Source organism: Diadema antillarum, unplaced genomic scaffold, assembly GCF_040938485.1.
Source record: "Diadema antillarum isolate AM-2024a unplaced genomic scaffold, OU_Dant_1.0 seq00000715_RagTag, whole genome shotgun sequence".
Classification (NCBI taxonomy): Eukaryota; Metazoa; Echinodermata; class Echinoidea; order Diadematoida; family Diadematidae; genus Diadema; species Diadema antillarum.
In genome coordinates, this window is record NW_027271619.1 from 157,909 (window position 1) to 177,149 (window position 19,241).

The window sequence follows — 19,241 nt, forward strand, 5'->3', positions numbered from 1 at the left end:
TCTCTTTTTTTTTTCTTGCATTGGAGGAAATGATTATCTACAATTGTTGTGAAAGCATGCCTTTTTCTACAAACATACTCCTGACCATTCCCTTTAAAGGCCCGGTAAGGTGGGGAGAGAAGGCTGGGGAGAGAAGGCTGGCCCGAACGAATCGATCTTCATTTCGCTGCCCACCCAGGTGCATTAATGAACCACAACTAGCCCACGCCTGCTGGAATAGAATCGCCCATCAGCGAATACGTGCATCAAAGCATACACTCATCGGTGACGTTTCGACTCCAGTCTAGATTTTTCGGCTGTGTGTGTGATTACATAGAGATCAATGATAACGCTGGACACAATTTGTTACGGGTTTCCTGAATATATCCAAGTCAGGCCAGCTTTCCTATTGTATCATATCCCCACTCTACCGGGTCTTTCAGATAAGTGAAGGCTACAATGAGGATGATCTACAGGTTTCATGTACGGCTAAATATCGCACAGGGATGGGAAGATGCAAAAATGATAAAAGATACTGACTTTCATAGCACAACATCAATTTCACATTCGAATACAACTCCAAATCCAACTTAATTGCCTTATACCAACTAAGACATAACCATTCAAATTCGTAAGTTAAAGGTCATTGCAAAACTATGGCAGTGACGTTTGTTTAGTGCTACATCAGGCAAGTTTTTCGCTCTCGCTCTTTCAGACTGTCTTAATTGAATTTGACAAGGACTATGTCTCACAATTCTACATGTATACATTTAAATTCACTTCAGGTCAAAATTCATTTCGAAATGGTATAGCAGGGTTACATGTTAGCTTGCCTGCACTGGTGACCTGTAGCTTTTAAGATAATTGTGTATCCTTTTTTCTTTCTTGCATCATGAGTTATTACCATTAAATCCCCCTCCTATCCGAATTACATCATCACTCCTTACATGCCTACAAGAAATCTGTTTTTCTAATAAGCTTTAATCAAACTGTACCTGCTTCATCTCCTTGTTCATAAGGATATTGTCCTTTTGCTATGGCATTATATCATTATTAATACTATTACACCAAAAGCATGGCCCTTACGAAACCACAGAGGCAGTATGTTGCATAATAGAAATCATATAAATAGCAGGGCTACAGCAGCTGTAATTCTATTGGACATACTCATCAACCATAAGTAAAAGGAAAAAAATGGTGACGGCTGAAGCACGAACAAAAACACGTAAATGCTTTCACATAACTAAACTGTATGAAAAACATGCAAGTCACAGAAGTTCCACGTAAGGATGAACGGATTAGATGTGGTACACTGCATTCATTGGGTAACGATGATGGAGATGAAGATGACGGAGACGATGGCGATGATGATGACGACGATGATGACAATGATGATGACGATGATGATGACAAGGACGATGACAATAACAGCGATGGCAATAACACAAACTGTGATGATGACAATGATCACTGATTACAATGCACACACACACACACAAACATGCACACACATAGAAATGATGATACACATGCATACAAATACACACAACAGAAGAGATGCGAGTTTGTCGTATAGACGACGGAATGATGGATATGAAATGATAAAGACGTGGAACACGGAGGAACAATGGGCACTTCCCTGATGACAGAGAAGGCTCAAGTATTGGCAAATTCTATGGACAAACAAGTTTAAATAAAAAAACAATAAAAGATCTACAAGACATAGTTACCGTCCAAGCTGCGGCGAGGCACTGGAAGCCGGGGCGTTGTCTACCCCATTGGACCTGGCCTTCGATTCCCAGGGTTTTCGTTGCTCTGCAGTCAAAAAAGAGTTTGAGTGACAACTGCATCTCGGGCCTGACACATACATAATCACCTTGGTTACTGACAGCTTGTGGTTGTGCATAAGCAAAATTCCAACAAAACATCTGACAGAAAAGTACATATCTGACTTCCTATTCTTTATTTGAAACTAGAAATCATACCTTGAATGAACATGCATACTACACTCAAAGGTCAACTGCAGACATGTTTTCTGGCTGTACTTTCTGCTACGTAATAGGTAAATTTGACTCTTTCTGAAAAAAAAAAAGCAGAAGAAAATTGAATGAAGTGAGCAGGGTGTTCTCTGGACTACAAACTACCACATTCTCTACACAAATCCTTCACATGCGGCTAAAAAATGACTGATAGATCATTTAGACCTGTGTCAACAACAATAACATGACAGAATCTGAGCAGCAGAAGGTCATTAACACTGTACAGAGTCTCTGGAGTAGGACAGCGACCTTCTAGTTCTCAATTGGCGATGAGTCCACCATGAAAAGGCTGTAATGAGAGAGTATGTAAAAAATAGAAAGGGATACAGACAGATTGGGGGGGGGGGAGCGACAGACAGATAGACAGACAGACAGACAGACAAACAAACAAACAGACAGACAGACAGACAAACAGAAAGACATACAGACAGACAGTGTGAAGGATGGAGAGACAAGAGGAAAAACGAAATATTCCTCGTATTTACCAGTCTTCTGGACTGCTGGTGGTGATGTTCTACCAGATGGCCTACTGGGTTCCTTTGGACCGTCCTGAGAATAGAGAAAAAGAGTTCATACCCCCAAATTCAGTTGTGGCCAGAACACACAATTAAAACAAAATTCACTTGTCTATCACAATCATATGAATGAACACAGCTCAAAACGCCTGAAATTCTTTTTAACATCAGATTGCTTCCAAAGGAAAATTTAGGCAAGGAAATTACTGCCATAATATTCTCAGTAAACAAAAACATCAACATTCCTGTCTTACAAGCTTACCACGGAGCTGGGTAAAAAGTAATCCTTCTTCATTTTTATATATTTTGGTAATGATTCTGTCTCAATATTGCATATTCATGTCATCCAGATTGTACGGGGATTTCCCAAATTGTCTATTCCGAATGCAGTCCAACTGATGCACTGATGGTGAGCTGTTCAGTGACAACGGCAATCACGAATCCCGACCATGGGCCAGATTTGCAAAGCCCATCCCATGTGACATTTCTCCATTCCAGGTGGCCTCTCTTCACTTGATTTGCTGTAAGTGGCCATCTGCTTGGTGACTCCATCCAAATATGGGGATTCGATCACACCTGCCCCCTACCCCTCTTTTTCTTTTCCCAAATGCAATGCATAAAACTAATGTAACCTTCTTCTTTCGCCTTTGTCATCTACTCTAACATGTTTGTGAAGCAACATTAAATGAGAATATTTTTGTTTTTCTTCTCTTTCTTCTTTTCCTTCTACAGATTGTTACGTCGAGAGGTGTCTGACCGGGCAATATCTGAGGAAGAAGTTTAAAAGATTCTGATGTGACACTATCTGTTTTCCTGACCCCTATCCCAAGGCGATTTATCCTCCTGGTTAAAGGTACCGATTACCACTGGGAGCAGTGATTTAATAAAAAAAATTCAAAATATCACATTTGATGCGTATGTGTAGGCCAGTTGTATCACAAAATATCCTACCATGTAAAAATTTTGCAATAAAGCCTAAAATATAAGGAGATATCACTATTTTTCTCACTAAACCACAACTGTAGAAGATTTGGTCTAGAAACTTTTTTATTATAGCAATTGTTTACATTTTGTAAATTTAACAGTAGTTAAAATTAATTATATTGATTCAAATTTTTGCATTGGTTGTTCCTATCCCTATCTCACATTTTACAACTATTTTGAAGTACTTAATATGGGTTTTTGTTCCATCTGCAAATGGTAAATAATATTTTACGATGGCCGGTGGGGGATCAGACTTACGGATGCTGCAATTTCTTTCCTCTTCTTTAGCTTCATCTGCATTTCCTCCATCATGCTGTGGCCTCCGCCTATCTTTCGGGGCGCGGTGGAACCACCTCCTCCGCCTCCTCCTCCTCCTCCTCCTCCTCCAGCTGGTCCACTGCTACCTGCATCCTGTCGACAGGATTCAATTTATGCATGAATGGCAACAGCTAAAACTTGTGTTGTCTGAGGTGACCATTGAAAAGCAACAAGATTACGTAGTCGCAATAATCCCTATGTATAATTTGAAATCTGCTGATCATTTTTCAAGATTCTGGCCAGAAAGGATGAAATTCACATTAAAGTTTGTGGAATGACTGTTCATGGCACAGAGCAATATCTTCAGGTCGTATCTTCATATGCATCTGCGTTTACGATATGAGCTAAAGTAATCCGTTTGGTTGCCGTGAAACAAACATGATGATCTTGATTGTGAATGGAACATCCAAGAAAGTGAGGCAGAGCATTTTGGAAAAAATATCACATGTACAACTTATCTCTCTCGAAGATAATGCAAAAGAAAATTTCACAGATTTGATACCTAATTTTTCATATCTAGATCACACAATACTGCTACAAGATGCTCCCTGATTTCTGGAGGTTCTTCTTGTTTTTTTTTTTCTTTATTCATAACTTATTCACCTACCCTGGATACTTTCTTTAACCTGGCTGCTGCCAGCTGTGCTGCCAGCCCCCCGCCACCTGCGTCCGACGATCCGCCACCGCCGCCGCCTCCCCCACCCACTGGTGGTGGAGGTGGGGGTGGAGGCACTCCGCCCCCGCCCCCGCCCCCGCCCCCGCTTGGTGGTGGGGGTGGCGCTGGAGCGGCAGGGGCAGCAGGGGCCGGTGGGGCGGCCGGTGGGGCGGCCGGAGGTGCTGGAGGTGCTGGGGCTGCAGGGGGCTGAGGTGGGGTTGGTGGTGCCTGCGGTACTGCCGGTGCCTTTGGGACCGATGGTGGGGCAGAGGGGGGCTCAGGAGGGCTTGGTCTGGTGGCTGCAGAGAAGACATTTTGTCAAAATGACTGTTAGGAAATGACAGGCATGCATCAACAATGTCACAATGCATGTTCACATAGTACATAGAATTTTTAATACATTGGAAGAAGAAAATGGCATCAGATGACATGGGCATATAATAGGGAGTTTTAGATTTTCACAACGTGGATGTTCACAGGAAAAAAAAAATCTGTTCTGCGCATGTGCAAATTTGCTTATCAAAATAGGTCTGACGTTATCTGAATTTTCAATGTCGGTTCTGAGCCATTTTTGCATGCGCTTAAATCACGACGCAGAGAGCTACATGATGTACTGATCGTTGGAGGCGCCATTTTACTTTGTAGAGGTTGCATCTTTGCGTAATCTAAAGCTACTTTGCAACACGACGCACGGAGAGAGGAGAACGGCCAATGTGAATCATTGTCTAAACGCCAGCATCGCAAATCTAAAGCCCCCTATAAAAATACCAAACACACTCCCTTTGTCTCTCCTATTTCTCCGTCTTCATCTCTGGCTGTTTGATGGAATATAACATCCATGTCAGTCAAGTTGCACAGAATTCACGTTTCCTTTCACCTATTTCTTAATGATGTGTATGCTTGTATGTATAAATAAATGCTTATACAACTCTGTTTCACACCAGCTCTTGACCATGCTGCTCCTTGAATCATCTGTTTCTGATTTTCCAGCGACCAAATGATTCAAACAGTGAATCAAGAATATCAATTTCAAACTGAGAGAGGATGTTATACAAAAGGTCACTAGCATGTAGGACAGTGGACAGCGCAGGGAAGGGGAGGGAAGGCGGGAGAGATATGGGGTGAATTGAGGAGAAAATTCACCAAAGAGGAAGAGAAGAAAGAATAGCGAGCATTCTCCGATAGTCAGCTGTGAGTGTCAGCTGCTTCGTCCTCCTGCTGGGTGTCTTGCAAAGCATGCTGGGAAGGGGTAGCATCACTCTGCGTGTCGGTAACCCTAGCCCAGTGACCCATCGCTTTTCTTGCAATCAATACCATGTAGACCACAACACCGCTGTAATACACAGCACCAGACACAAATGCTGCACATATGGAACACAGTGAGGGCGATACAAATTTGCAGCCACTCTCGCCAGATACACTGCATACTTAACCCTCTGTGTCGATTGGCACAAAAAACCCAAATAGCATTGTACACACTTGCCACAGACCTTGGCACAAAAAGAGTTAAGATGTTGATGTTCAGTTGAGTTCTGGTTTGTTTTACATGTCTGCTATTGAAAAAAAAAGAAGAATTTAGTGCTTGTAAACAAGCAACCATGAGAACAACAGCTTGAAGTGCTGGCCAAGAAATTGAGGCAATGATGATGCTGTATACAAGACATTTTCGCAGTATTAAATTTTCGCAAATTGGAGCCGATGGCCTTTTTCGCTGCGTGAGCATTTTTTTTTTTGTATTGTCACTGGCATTCAATGCACATAGTGTGGACTAATAGTTTCACATGCATTTTAATTTTGCATATCTTGGCTCTTTCAAATTCGCAAAATTAAAATGCACACGAACATTCAATGTTTTACAATGAAATGCCTTGCCTAGGGGCACAACTCTTGCTGAAATGAGGGACTTGAACCAGACGCCTAAACACTTACAGTCAATGGTCTTACATTTGTATGTTTGTACAGGGCCGCAACACCTCCTCAGCTGTTAAAAAGTGAAAGCCGACGGAATGCATTCAAAATTTGTTTGCACCATGAATGCTTTCAGGTGAAATGATACTTCCTGAGGTGCACTGCTTGACAATGCATTATCACTACACGGAGATTAATAAAATCCATGACATTCACATGGCAATGCTACATCAGAAAACAGACGAGCAACTCCCCCCCCCCCCCCCCCCCCAAGGCTGGCATTCCTTTTCTGCAAAGTATTGCAATGCATTTAGAATTGCTGACATGAGGAAGTAGGAGAAAGAAAAGACAATGGGGGAGGGGAGGATGAATAATGTTCACCTCCGAAGCTGATATCACATAAAAGTCTGTACTCTTTTAGTATATGAAACCATAACTACATAATGAGTCCCCGGGGGATTTCCATCTAGACTATGGAAAGCTGCCATCAATGCCATGCCTGGAAGAATTTCAGCTCCAGGGTAACCCACTCCAAAGGTGAATATCTCCCGTTGCAATCACACTGACTTTGCAAAGATGGGTGCCAAGGTCTGCAAAAGTTTAGCGAGATTGGACATCAATCAAACAGTGATTGATTTACGCACCGTGCACGTCTGCCAATGTGGGACTGTGCTCCCAAAGTCACATGACCAAATCCCATGATCCCTTGCCAAAACGAATTTCAGCTGATTAAAAGTGAGGCCACCAAACTAATCCCATGTCTGTTCTTTTTCTCTTTTTGCTTTCTTTTCCATAAGCTCCGGACATAATTGATAAACAGAAGCATGCATTGGGATAATCATGAAAATAAAAGCATGCATCTATATGCCAGATTTAGACTGGACTTCTACGTATTTAGATGAATGTGATGTGTGGAATCGACGTCTGCTATCTGGGCCAGCATACAAACAATACCACAGTGCTCCAGTTGCAAACGAAGGAAGCTGCATGTCAAACGTGAAACGTGAGGAACTTTGCAGACACACACCCATCTGCCTCATCCATTCTCAACTCGGCTAGCTTGTTAGGGAAACGAGGCCTAAATGGATCTAATGTACGCGTGATTATTGGGATATCACATTTCTACACAGCTGATAATCTAACATCAAAATGTGGCTCCAGAAATAGGGCCACTGCTACGGTGAGGGACTGGAGTAAAAATCGTTCAAACTCTCTATCTGCATTTTAATAGTCTTTTGGAATGTGGGTGGAAAAGGAAGGACAACCAGAGCACATGATTCATTTTGAAAATTTTTATGAACTCGGTTACAATGAACATTTACACAGTTGTGTCACTTTATGTTCTGTCCTACTTTGACTCACTTCCAGAAAATTTTTTTATTCTGTTTGACATTGCTGACTGACCACATAATAAGTGTTCCTTTGAGTTATGTGGAACCATTTTGAAGCCTTTAAAATTGATTGCAGTGTCCAAATATGGTCAGAAGCTGCTGGCTGATCAGCCAATCAGAATGCTGCCTCCAATATTTGCATAGAATTTCTCTTCCAAGTACATCAATTACTTAAAAAAAAAAATATATATGTATATTACAAGTAATACTCAAAATTCTCCTTTTGTTCTTTTGAATGCAAAATGGTGTAGGCCTACGTTTTACATAACCGGGTGAGAGGCCTATTAAAGTAAATGGGGGGGGGGGGGGGAGGTGTTGTTCTATGTCCAGCTTACGTGGTACAGATGACCTGTCCATATCTGAACTTCTCCTGGTAACGTCTGGCTGCCGCTGTTGGTTGTATCTAACAGAGAGAGAGAGAAATAAACAAAGAAAATATATATCAAAGAATGAAAAGACAGGGAGAGACAGAGACAGAGAAAAGGGTAGAAACAGATAGACAGAGAAGAATGATATAAGGATATATCCATAAAAAAATCAACATCTTATTACAGGTGGCTGAAATTATAATAGGGTCCTCGGGACCAGCAGTTTTCTTTAGTTTTATCGAAATTTTGTCATAGCTGAACAGTAAAGTATGTAAGGATAATATAGATGATCATTCTGGGACATGAATTTTTACTTTGTGGCAAAGAAAATTTCATTATAACCACGTTCACTCTCAAGGGAGTGCACTGTATTGACAGAGAGACATAGAAAATTGGTAAAAGTTGAAATGAAAATAAAGATCACAAACAGATATATCAGGAACATAGGGTGCAAAGAAAAGAAATATACAGAGATGCAGATAAAGATACTGATTTCTTTCACCTTTATTTTTATCTATACTGTCTTTTTTTTCGGGGGGGGGGGGGGGGTTGAGAGCAGTTTGGCCTTATTGACAACATGTTTCCTGTTTCAAGTCCCAACAATCTCTCAAGTTGATCTCTAAGTGCGAAAGAAAAGAATGCAACTTCTGTGGCCGACTAAAGGATGAAAACTTTTCAGAAAGGCCCTGAGGAGGTCTCCTCCAAGATGACACAAATTGCTCTTGACAGCCTGCTGAATGGAAATTGGGAAAAACCCTTGGATTGTTTACAACATATTTGCAATTCCTTCCATAGCTTCATATTAAGGTCTAAAAATAAAGCAAAAAAAAAAAAAAAAGAAAGAAACACACACACACACACACACACACACACACACACACACACAGAAAAAAACAGATAAGTCTGGAGCGGCCTTGTTTTCACGATGAGGCCATCCACTGCCAAGTGCAAGTTCGATTCTACTGGATATGATCCCTTTTGATTTGATTTGTACGATATGTAACGCGCCTGCCGGGGATTTAGAGCCCAAATGTACAGACGGGACATTGCACTCTACAAGAAAGGTTGTAGACAAGTAGAAAATGTGTCATGCCAGTTGGTAAACAGAGAGAGAGAGAGAGAGAGAGAGAGAGAGAGAGAGAGAGAGAAAGGCATATGACAAACAGGATAGACTTCTCCCCCACCCTCAACACATACCAACTCCCTCTGTTGATGAAACCTTCATGAAAACAGGTTGTTTCAAAACAGCATATTTGGTATCATGTGCTGAAAAAAAAAAAACCTAAAAAAAAAACAACAACTCCAAAGACTGGCAGAGGCATGCAGGTATGCATATTTCAGCCATTTTTATGAAGGGCACATAAAAGTGTGTGCTTCTGCTCTCATGTTGAATACTGTAGTATTGGAAAACTACCAAAGAGTTTTACAGAGTTTTTATTTAATGATTGATCTATATAGATTATCTAGGACAGTGCTGCAAATTGCCATTAAGGAACTCTTGCAGTGCAGTATAGTATGTTGAGATATCAATAGTTTCCGTGCTCATCAAATAATATGTTATTGTAACATCATCATTATTATCATTGTCATCATCATCATCATCATCATCATCATCTTTACTACTACTACTACTGCAACTACATTCAATATCCCAGAATATCTTGGCAGAATGATTCTCTTGTCTTTTCGCAATCTCATCTTTAATGTGCACTTTGGCAAGGGTTGGAAATAGAACTGCCAGGGACTAAGAAACAAAACAAAACAAAACACGCAAACATAAAAAATACTTAAAAAACTGAAAAAAAACTAAAGGAAATCAAGTGACAGGCAATCAATGCATCCACTTTATCTACCTGTCATTATGTGCTGGGCCATTGACATGTGATGGATGCTGGGCTGGTGGCTGAGGAGCTATGGTCTGAGGCCTTGGAGGTGCTGGAATGAAAAAAAAAAACAGAATACAGACAAGAAAATAGTAAATTTAATCAAGTCATATGACTCGTAATGTCTCTTTACGTCATTCATAAAGACATCAAAAGGGCAAGTGACACACTCAATTAATATATCAAAGAGCCAAACATACATAAATAGATATCAGGCAAATGATTCATGAAAACATCAAGCAGCTCGGAAGAATTTGACATTCTGTGCCAAGATGATGCCGCTATCACCTGCAAAACAGTGAGTATACAGTACCTCTTTCTTTTCTTTTCTTTTCCTTTTGTTATGCCCACTGCAGTTCACAGTGAGTGTGCATGATTTTCGGAATGATCACATTCTGAAATGGAGAAAACCCTTCTGGGTGATAACAATTACAAACTGTGTCAGTGGAGAACCGCTACAGGGTTCACTTGATAAAGGGCCACATACTTGCTCCTTGCACCAAGGGAACAAACATTGTAGTTCTTCACACGCTAAAAATTTGAGACCTTTGACAGCGATGAAATAGTAATTCTTAACACAAGAATCATGATTTCAACTTCGATGTTGATCATCATTATCATCTTCTTTTCTGGAAAGCTCACATGATCATGACGCGTCATTATACAGGCCATTTTTCTCTTTTTACCCCTTTTATTTTGACACAAGACACGGTGCTCAAGCAGTCGATGCTGAGATATGATTCTTGAAAAGACAACATCTGTTCTGCAAACCATCCAATTTTCTCAGGTACAGCATTGTGCGCTGGGTTCAATTTCATTTTGTGATTGTCAAGAACTTCGAAACTGGTTCTTTTCTCAAGAGCTGCAACAGAAGAGGCCCTTTAAACTCGCAGAAGAGACACGTGGAAGCCCCGGCAGGGTTAATTGTGATTTGCATTTTGCAGCTACCATCTCGGAGGATGAGGAGGAAGTCCGCGGAGGGATCACATCTTCTTGATGGAGTCAAAATATTTTGCATTCCAAGAATGCCACAGTGTGCCCACGTCCAGAGTATCAAACAAGAGATTGGAGAAGATCTTCCGTACTCTGCTTGACTGGGCATGGCAACAACTCTGTTTAATACATCATTGTACAGAGATGTATTCCTCATCACGGTCAGCTTTATGTTAGATCTTGTTTCTCTACATTGCTCCTGTTTATGTTTATTTTCTGCATCTCTCCTTCCCTATGAAATACTCTATCATAGCACTGATATACTCTGGTGAGAGAAAAGAGTGAGACTATGAGAGGGCTAACTATCTAACCCATTTCCACTCCTATGAGAAGAGAAAAACATATCCACATGTAGTGATTATGGCCTGATCACAGAGTACTAGTTAAGTATTTTTTTTTTTTTGGGGGGGGGGGGGGAGGAGGGGGTGGGGGTAAAGAAGAACAATGGAAGCACAATGTTTATTTCTCTGTTTCTTTGATAAAAAGAACAATGGTACATGAGCTAATTGTGAGATTATTAAAGAGCAATGCTTGTTGATTTTATTCAGGTCTTTATCTACTGCAGATCTAAATATATCTCCATAAGTATTAAATCAAAGTATACAAAGATGGGGAAAATAATAACATAGAAATCTTAGCAAATGACATAAGGCAAGAGATCATCTCTTTCTCTCCCTTCTCTCTTCTCTCTCTCTCTCTCTCTTTGTGTCAAAGCAGTTATGAGTACTGTTTTCTTGCGAAGATGCACAAATATCAGATCCCATTTTTTTTTCATGATGTTCTAAAATTTATTGTAAAGAGGACTTGGGAGAAAGAAGGAAGGATGGACAGCAAGGAGGAAGGAAGATGAATATATGTTACCAGCAGCCATTCATCATGCTGCAATCTCATAATCAGTTCCTTCTATTTCTTTCAAAAGGCTTAGGGCTGATAATCTCCCAACAACCAAGGAATCAAACTCTCTGTTGGTGGTCATGAGAATGAGATCGGGGTGAGTCAAGGCCCTGAGTACTGACAACGAAGAGCTTCCCCAAAAATACAAACACATCCCCACATGACATCGTGACATCTGCCAGGTACACATCCAATGGAGTATTGATATATGTGTATCAGGTCACGACGGGGCCCTTAAAAAAGATATCTATATATTCCTGTCGAGCCTAAGAGGTATTCAATGTCTTCCGCCAGGACAAACACTCGGAGGGTCTTAAATCATTCTCTCTCTCTTCCTCTGGCACACACTCAGAAGAAAAAATTCTTCCCTGTCATCAGAAACTCTCTCTCTCTCTCTATCTATCTGATGATGGTAATGATGATCATGATGACTTCTTGAGATACACTCCGCACCACATTAAGGGGGGAATATTCCAAACAATAACACACTAGGCGACAAGAACCAACAAGATTTTACGGATCACACGTGCCATTAGTTATTATAAAGTTCAGGGCAGGGTCGCAGACTCTTGGCGTGGTGACGACGATGAAACTCTCCAGCCAGGAAGAGCCCTGCTACGTAAGATCCTATTTGTGGGTCCCGTGGCCGAGCCAAGAATAAACCGTGGAGGGCGAGTGATGACGGGGATGAGGGGCTATCCATGGCATGTGATGACATGAGGGTGAGGTGCACTGCACGCCAGCCCCCCTCCCCTCCCCGCCCGACTCCGGTTCCACAGGCAGAGAGATGACATCATCCACAGCAGGTTGAAAGTGATTTAACGCCCGCACACCACCTTAATCCTTTTGTTTACTGACATTTATAACCCACTGGCTGTGGAAACGGAGACTATCGTGTGCAGTTATGACCTTGTCTTCTTCTTGTTTCCCAACGATGAAAATATTTGGTGATACGTTGACTTGACTTATTACACCAAACAGAAATACTCTTCAATAACAAATCTCATATCTAATGGCCATTGTTTTCACACAGGGTGCAAACTGCACCTGCAAATATCAACTACATGTGTGTTGGACATATCTCATAATGATAATTGCAAAAATTATCAACTTAATTGTAGTTACCATAAGAATGATTTATACGGTCCCAGGAGATTGCTTGCTTCCCAGCTAACAAGTGGGACAGCTAACTGCAATCGTTGCAACATACAAAAGCAAAATTCCGCTACGAAATGGAGCAGAGGTCTGGTTTGCAAGAAACAAAGAAAAGCTACACATTGAAGATGAGCATGTGCACATTTGAATCTGGTTCATCAAACTCCCATCAAACGTTAACAAGGAAATACTTGCAGCATACATTCATCAGGAACATAATGCCCCTGAAAATACCTGAAATAAAAGCTAAAACTCTGTATGGGAAATTGTGATCATTTAGTACTTTGCCATCTACTGCAGATATTAAAGCAGCATTTTACAAAACAGGTATTTACTCACATGTAGATTCAAAAAATGTACATCCACACATATCAATATAAACAAGGCATGCACCAATGGATAGATATGATGCATGTGTGCATTGTAAGCAGTCCAGCAAACTAATCTTTGATATACTAGTAATGCTCCCTTTGTTCAATTGTACAGAAGAGATACTGCAGTATGATCTTAAATTGCATCATGCAAACAGTCTTGGTAGATAGTCCTATTATATGTGTGTATCTGTGTTAGCCTCTTCTCTTGTTCTTTCGTATACACACACAAACATACACACTGAAATAAGAAAATTAGAGTAACAAACTATATTTCTCTTTACTGAGCAGATAGACATTTAATAAGTTGCAATTCTCATGATCCTATAGGCTCTCAATGTATGGTGACATGTTCTTGCGACCCGGAAATGCGATCTGCGACAAAAACAATCTCTTTACATGTCACTTGTAGAGAAAACTTGTGCACAGATAGAAAGTCTGCACAGAGCACTCTAATCTGACAGTTACAATTAAGGCTCGACTGAACAATGAGGGTAGTTTTCAAACCCCACCCTGGTGGTCACAGCTGCAGCAGAATAGGAGGGGTGCACCTTCGTCGTCATCATCATCATCATCATCATCATCATAGACGTCCTCTAATCTGTGTATGACATCACAAACATTGCTGGTCCTATATATAGAGCATGACATCATGATAGGCAGACTGACAATCAATGTGGCAGTTTATTGGTACAGGGGAGTAGCGCTATCATGTTCGCATTCCAGTCTCTAACGATCAAGAGAGGATGTTGAACATCTAGTCTCTTCATCCCCAGACCCCCTTTGCTGTTCACATTCTGATACGCTGCTGTGTATGACATGGACCCACTATGGAGGCTGCACATTTCGACCAGAATCGGTTAACCTTGTGCATGTGAACACTAATTTCAGCAGGATATCATACACCCTGCAGTTCCGCTGATTTCTAGTTGTTTGAGTTCTGACTGGTTAGCATATCAAAATATGAAAAACACCTGCCAATGTCATGCTGACGCTTGTCATGATAACCATCACATATTGTCATTACCAAACAATACGACTAACAATACACACTACCGTAAACAGCATATATTAAGCGAGTCTAATTTTTCGCTAATCAAGACTTGATGACATTTTCACGAGTGGTTCAATTCACGATCATGGAGTACAGTAACGAACAGAGGCCCTGTTTTATGAAGAGTTGTAGTTGATTATATAATTGATTTCTATGGTAAGTCTATGGCAGCCTGTGTGGTAAGGAAATCTATAATTGATTATATCTTCTGATAAAACGAGGCCAGAAAAATGTACGCATGCACGTTGCATTCGTGACAGAATCAGAGTTAATATCATTAAATGTTGTTAATTTCACAGATAGCATCCAACACATGAAATTCACAAAAATAAAAACCCTGTGAAATTGAAATATATGACGTGTACAGAATACAAGTGGGAGTTATTTCAATGAATACACATCTTTTCTGGAACATCTGCACACATTTAACGTTTGTCAGACACTACATGTGTATGTCTTCTTCCATTCCCAACATCCCATACCTTACCACTGCAGAATACCTTTGATAAAATGACGACATCGACAAAAGCTCAGAAGAGTGTGTAAAGGAACACCATGTGTATATTTTGCCTCGGCATTACATTTTCATACCAACCCAAATGTTCACTGTTTATGTGAGAAAGAATGTGAGGAATGCATGTATATAGCTTAAATCAATAACACATGGGAGATGTGAGGTTTGCAGCTGGAGGCATAGTTCAAATTCCTTCAAGTTCATCCCAAGGTTGTCTGTCAACAACAACTCATTTAAAAAAAATAAAATAAAAAATTGGACCACAGCCGCAAAAGAAAGATGTTCCATTTCTAGAGAAGATATGTCGCAGGATGATGTAAGACGAACACATGATCCTCTTATTCTTGGCATAGGGATGACTCAGTTGAGAATCGGAGATGTGCAAACTCAACAAACTTTTGTGGCAAAGTTATGAACCCTGCATCTCATCTTACACTTCATTTCAAAGTCTAGGAAGTAGACAATAATTCATCATCACATAGACCTGTGAAATGAGAGTCCTCCTAATAATATTGGCTAAACCAGGTTCAACTTGGACGTGCATTTGTTTTAGCTTTCCTGAGTCAAACATATGACACCCGTTTCATCTCCCTTCAATTTTCTCTCAGCTCAGTTTTGAAGTCACTTAGAGTTGATTGTGATGAAACTGAAATCTTTGATAATTGGGTTTTGTTTTGTTTTTCTGACCGCAAGGCAACTTTAAATCACGCACTATCAAATGAATTTCACCGATGGCTCACCTCTCCTGATTATTCGTTCCTCTGTTTAAAGAACTGCATGTGTCTATTTTAATTACAGGTATTAATCATAATAGATGATGAACATGTATACTACACACCATTTCAAAATCCTATTTGCTATGGGACAGTACCCATACCAGTGAATGATGCTCATAATATTAGCTGGTCCATGTCCAGAATATTGGAATTTTACTTCCCCCCTTCTTTTTAATAGTTCATTTAATAGTTCATGCAACTTGCAGCTGATTTTATTAGCTTGGTCGATTCAGACTTCAGCCTCATTTCGAATCATGCACACTTCTCAAGCACCCTCATGAAACGTTACAACCTCTCGAGTACGCCTCACAAGAATTTCGGCATACTGCTAGGAGGGGATGCATGAATGACAAACAGAGTGATACAGGATCCACACCTGGGCCTTGTTTCACAAAAGATATCAGGATAGCAATTCTTGCTAAACTGGCAGCTTCTTGAAGCAACAGGCAATCATGAAGTGGGATTATTGTCATTCCCATGATGCTTTGCCATGGCAGTAAAAGTTGTTATTATGTAAACTGTTATGGAAAATGGTGCCTCGGGAGTAAATGCCCTTCTCACCGTCAGCACACAGAAGTATTACCATGTTGAGAATTCTACCCCCAACAAACAAACAAACAAACAAACAAACAAACAAACAAACAAACAACTGTGAAATGCTGGGAGTGTTGAGAACATTTTTGTCTAAATTAAGACGAGAGTTTAGTCAAGGAAGCATGCAATTATCGCGTACTGCCATAATTGCATTACACAGGGATGGGATGGCTGGCATCTACTGCACTGTCCTATTGTTTCAACAAATGATAGAGAGAGATAAAGATAAATAGATAGGAGAGACAAAGAGAGAGAGAGAAAAAGAGGGAGCAACAGACAGAGATGGGAGATAGACAGAAGGAGAGAAAGGGAGGAGAGAGAGACAGACTGACTGTCAAATATTCCAACCAGCCTGTGACGTTAAAGGGTGTGTACAGTTCTGGTCGAGGTGAGGATTTAGCATTTAACGTTTTGTGAGATATTCAGAAACCACTCTATGAGATGTCAAAGAGCATGTAGTTGTAAGGGGTATCAAAAGTTTATTCGATGAAAATCGGTTTTGAAATGGCTGAGATATCCAAAAATAAGGTGAAACAAAGAGACCCTAATAAAGTTGTGGCATGTCGCTCTTTCATATTTCATAAAAGGCTTTTCATTATCTCACTTAGGAATGTTCAAAACATGAATCCCTACCTCGACCAGTACTGTACAGTCCCTTTAATGTCTGCCAGACTTCCTAATTTCCACATGGGTTTCCCGACTTGAGAATCCATCAAGTCAGCATGGTTGTACACAATGGAGGATGCAGGACTTCTTTCCTCGTGTTGCATCTCTTTTCTCTCTATCCCTCCATCCTATTTAGCTTTCTCTCACCCTTTCTTTCTTCCCTTTATCATTTCTTGTCTCAAGGCAGGATGCTGGTACGGCATTCTTTTGTTTTGGCAGTAAAACCTAATGAAGAGCATCTTGGGAGAAGCTAGGACCCAAGGAAAAAACCACAAGGCACATGACATGACGGGGGCAGGATCTCTAAATTTGGGATGCCAGAGCAGATGGGGGGAAGTTTGGAAGGGCTGCTGGAGGGGGGACGGGCCGTATGACCTCAGTACTGAAGGTTCACTGGATTCTTATCACAGTATAGACAGCCAAAAGGACACTTAATAATACACAAGTGAAAAGAAACACATAACAGAAAACTATGCACCAACAATTCCATTTCTATGCGGTGGGATAATGCACAATATTAACAGTTAGTATTTCCTATTAATACCTTACTATTGGAATGACAGCAACTGATTTGTTTATTATAGAGGCAAAAAAATTCTTAATGCCTAGTAATAACACACACACACACACACAATAGTAATAAGTTCTAATCGCTGATAAGAAAAGTTACAGAAATATGACATCATTTATATTTTCATTTTCATTTTTATTTTTGCACTTCAGCCACACCATTATCTATTGATTAAAGACATGGACGAACAATTTACCCGAGTCACACTCACATGTTTTGTCCTAGCATCATAAACAAAGACATGATATTGATGGAAAGAAAACATGAAATGTACATACAGCCTTGGCATTTTGCACGTTTGTCATTGGATTATCTCAGCAATAAGTCGCTCTCACATTACCTTATCATTTCATCAAAATTGCCATGGATGATCGGGATGCACGCTTAATCGATGAAAGAGAGGGGGAGATAGGATTTGATAACTGATCTTTACTGCACATTCTCCACTGATATCAGATAAAAATAAAAGCAGATCATGTTCGTCGCATGTGTGTGTGTCAGCAAAAACCTACACTGCCCAATTGAATGTTGCGCAGTCAGACATTCTACACTGTTTTCTGAGTGACTCACGCAACACTGTATAATCCTGCTTTCATGTTCCTGCCGTCCTTCTTTAATAATAAGAATGAAATGACAACGATGACGACACGGCCGGGTGATGCGGAATTACACAGGCGCACGCACTGGAAATGCAATAAGATCACGGATGGCGAAATAATCCACTGGGATTACAAATGGGCGATCACATACACTAGCACAGGAAGCAACAATCGCAATGAATTTGACACGTGAGTAGATATGACTCAGTCTGTTTCAAATTATCTGTCTGACATCTATTGGACACAATACCAAATGTTAAGTATTTCTACTTTTTCATTCAATAAACTTCTTTTGTAACTGATCGACAAATTATCCTATATCAACATGGGGCAATTTGTCAATCACTTGCAATAAAAACAACTTGACACAAGAATTTCACCAATTTGAAAAAATTCTGGTATACAATGACCCCTTCGAAAATGTCTAGATCAGAGTATTCATAACAACACTTGCTCATTTGACCACTGTTAAATGATTGAAATCCCTTCACTGAATGATGTACAATTAACCCGTTATGACTAGTCCAGAGTATACTCAGGCAGGTGTCTGTGGGTAATGCATGTTAAATGCGGGTTAAATGTACTTTTACAGCGCGCAGCAACTGGACTAAAACAGTCACTGGAACTAAAAATATTGTCTAATCCCTACGCACTCCTGGTGCAGGTTTGTCATGCCATGTCCTACGCACACATTCTGCATGCCACTCGCAAACCGTAGACATTCAAGAAATTGAATTTCTCTCACTACCTATCATCACATCTCGAAATATGTGACTGAAAACTTTACGAGTGGTCTACAGAGATGCAAGTTTGGCATGGTATCCTGCTTCTCAGAAGTGTCAAAGTGATTTCAACACAGTAATCCAGCAGACTCCATGCCAACAAAACAAACAGTCATATTCAAGAAATGAAAAATGTAGTGAATTAAAAACAAAACTGGGGTCAGTCATTCGAAAGTTTTGTGAGATCAGTACATACCTAAAATCAACATCATGGACCGAAATGACTTCCTTC

At 40.4% G+C, this 19,241-nt stretch overlaps 1 protein-coding gene across 2 annotated transcripts in view; it reads right to left on the minus strand.

The window, feature by feature from the left end:
- The window catches only part of LOC139737907 (uncharacterized), a 35,796-nt gene that overhangs the window by 12,507 nt on the left and 4,048 nt on the right, over nucleotides 1-19,241 (minus strand). For both annotated transcript variants that reach the window (XM_071648575.1, XM_071648574.1), the window contains exons 2-7: nucleotides 10,011-10,092; nucleotides 8,125-8,192; nucleotides 4,443-4,789; nucleotides 3,776-3,928; nucleotides 2,504-2,567; nucleotides 1,710-1,794 (exon numbers count right to left, since the gene is read on the minus strand). In XM_071648575.1, the coding sequence (XP_071504676.1) occupies nucleotides 1,710-1,794; nucleotides 2,504-2,567; nucleotides 3,776-3,928; nucleotides 4,443-4,789; nucleotides 8,125-8,192; nucleotides 10,011-10,092 (799 nt within the window). The remainder of the gene's footprint in view (nucleotides 1-1,709; nucleotides 1,795-2,503; nucleotides 2,568-3,775; nucleotides 3,929-4,442; nucleotides 4,790-8,124; nucleotides 8,193-10,010; nucleotides 10,093-19,241) is intronic.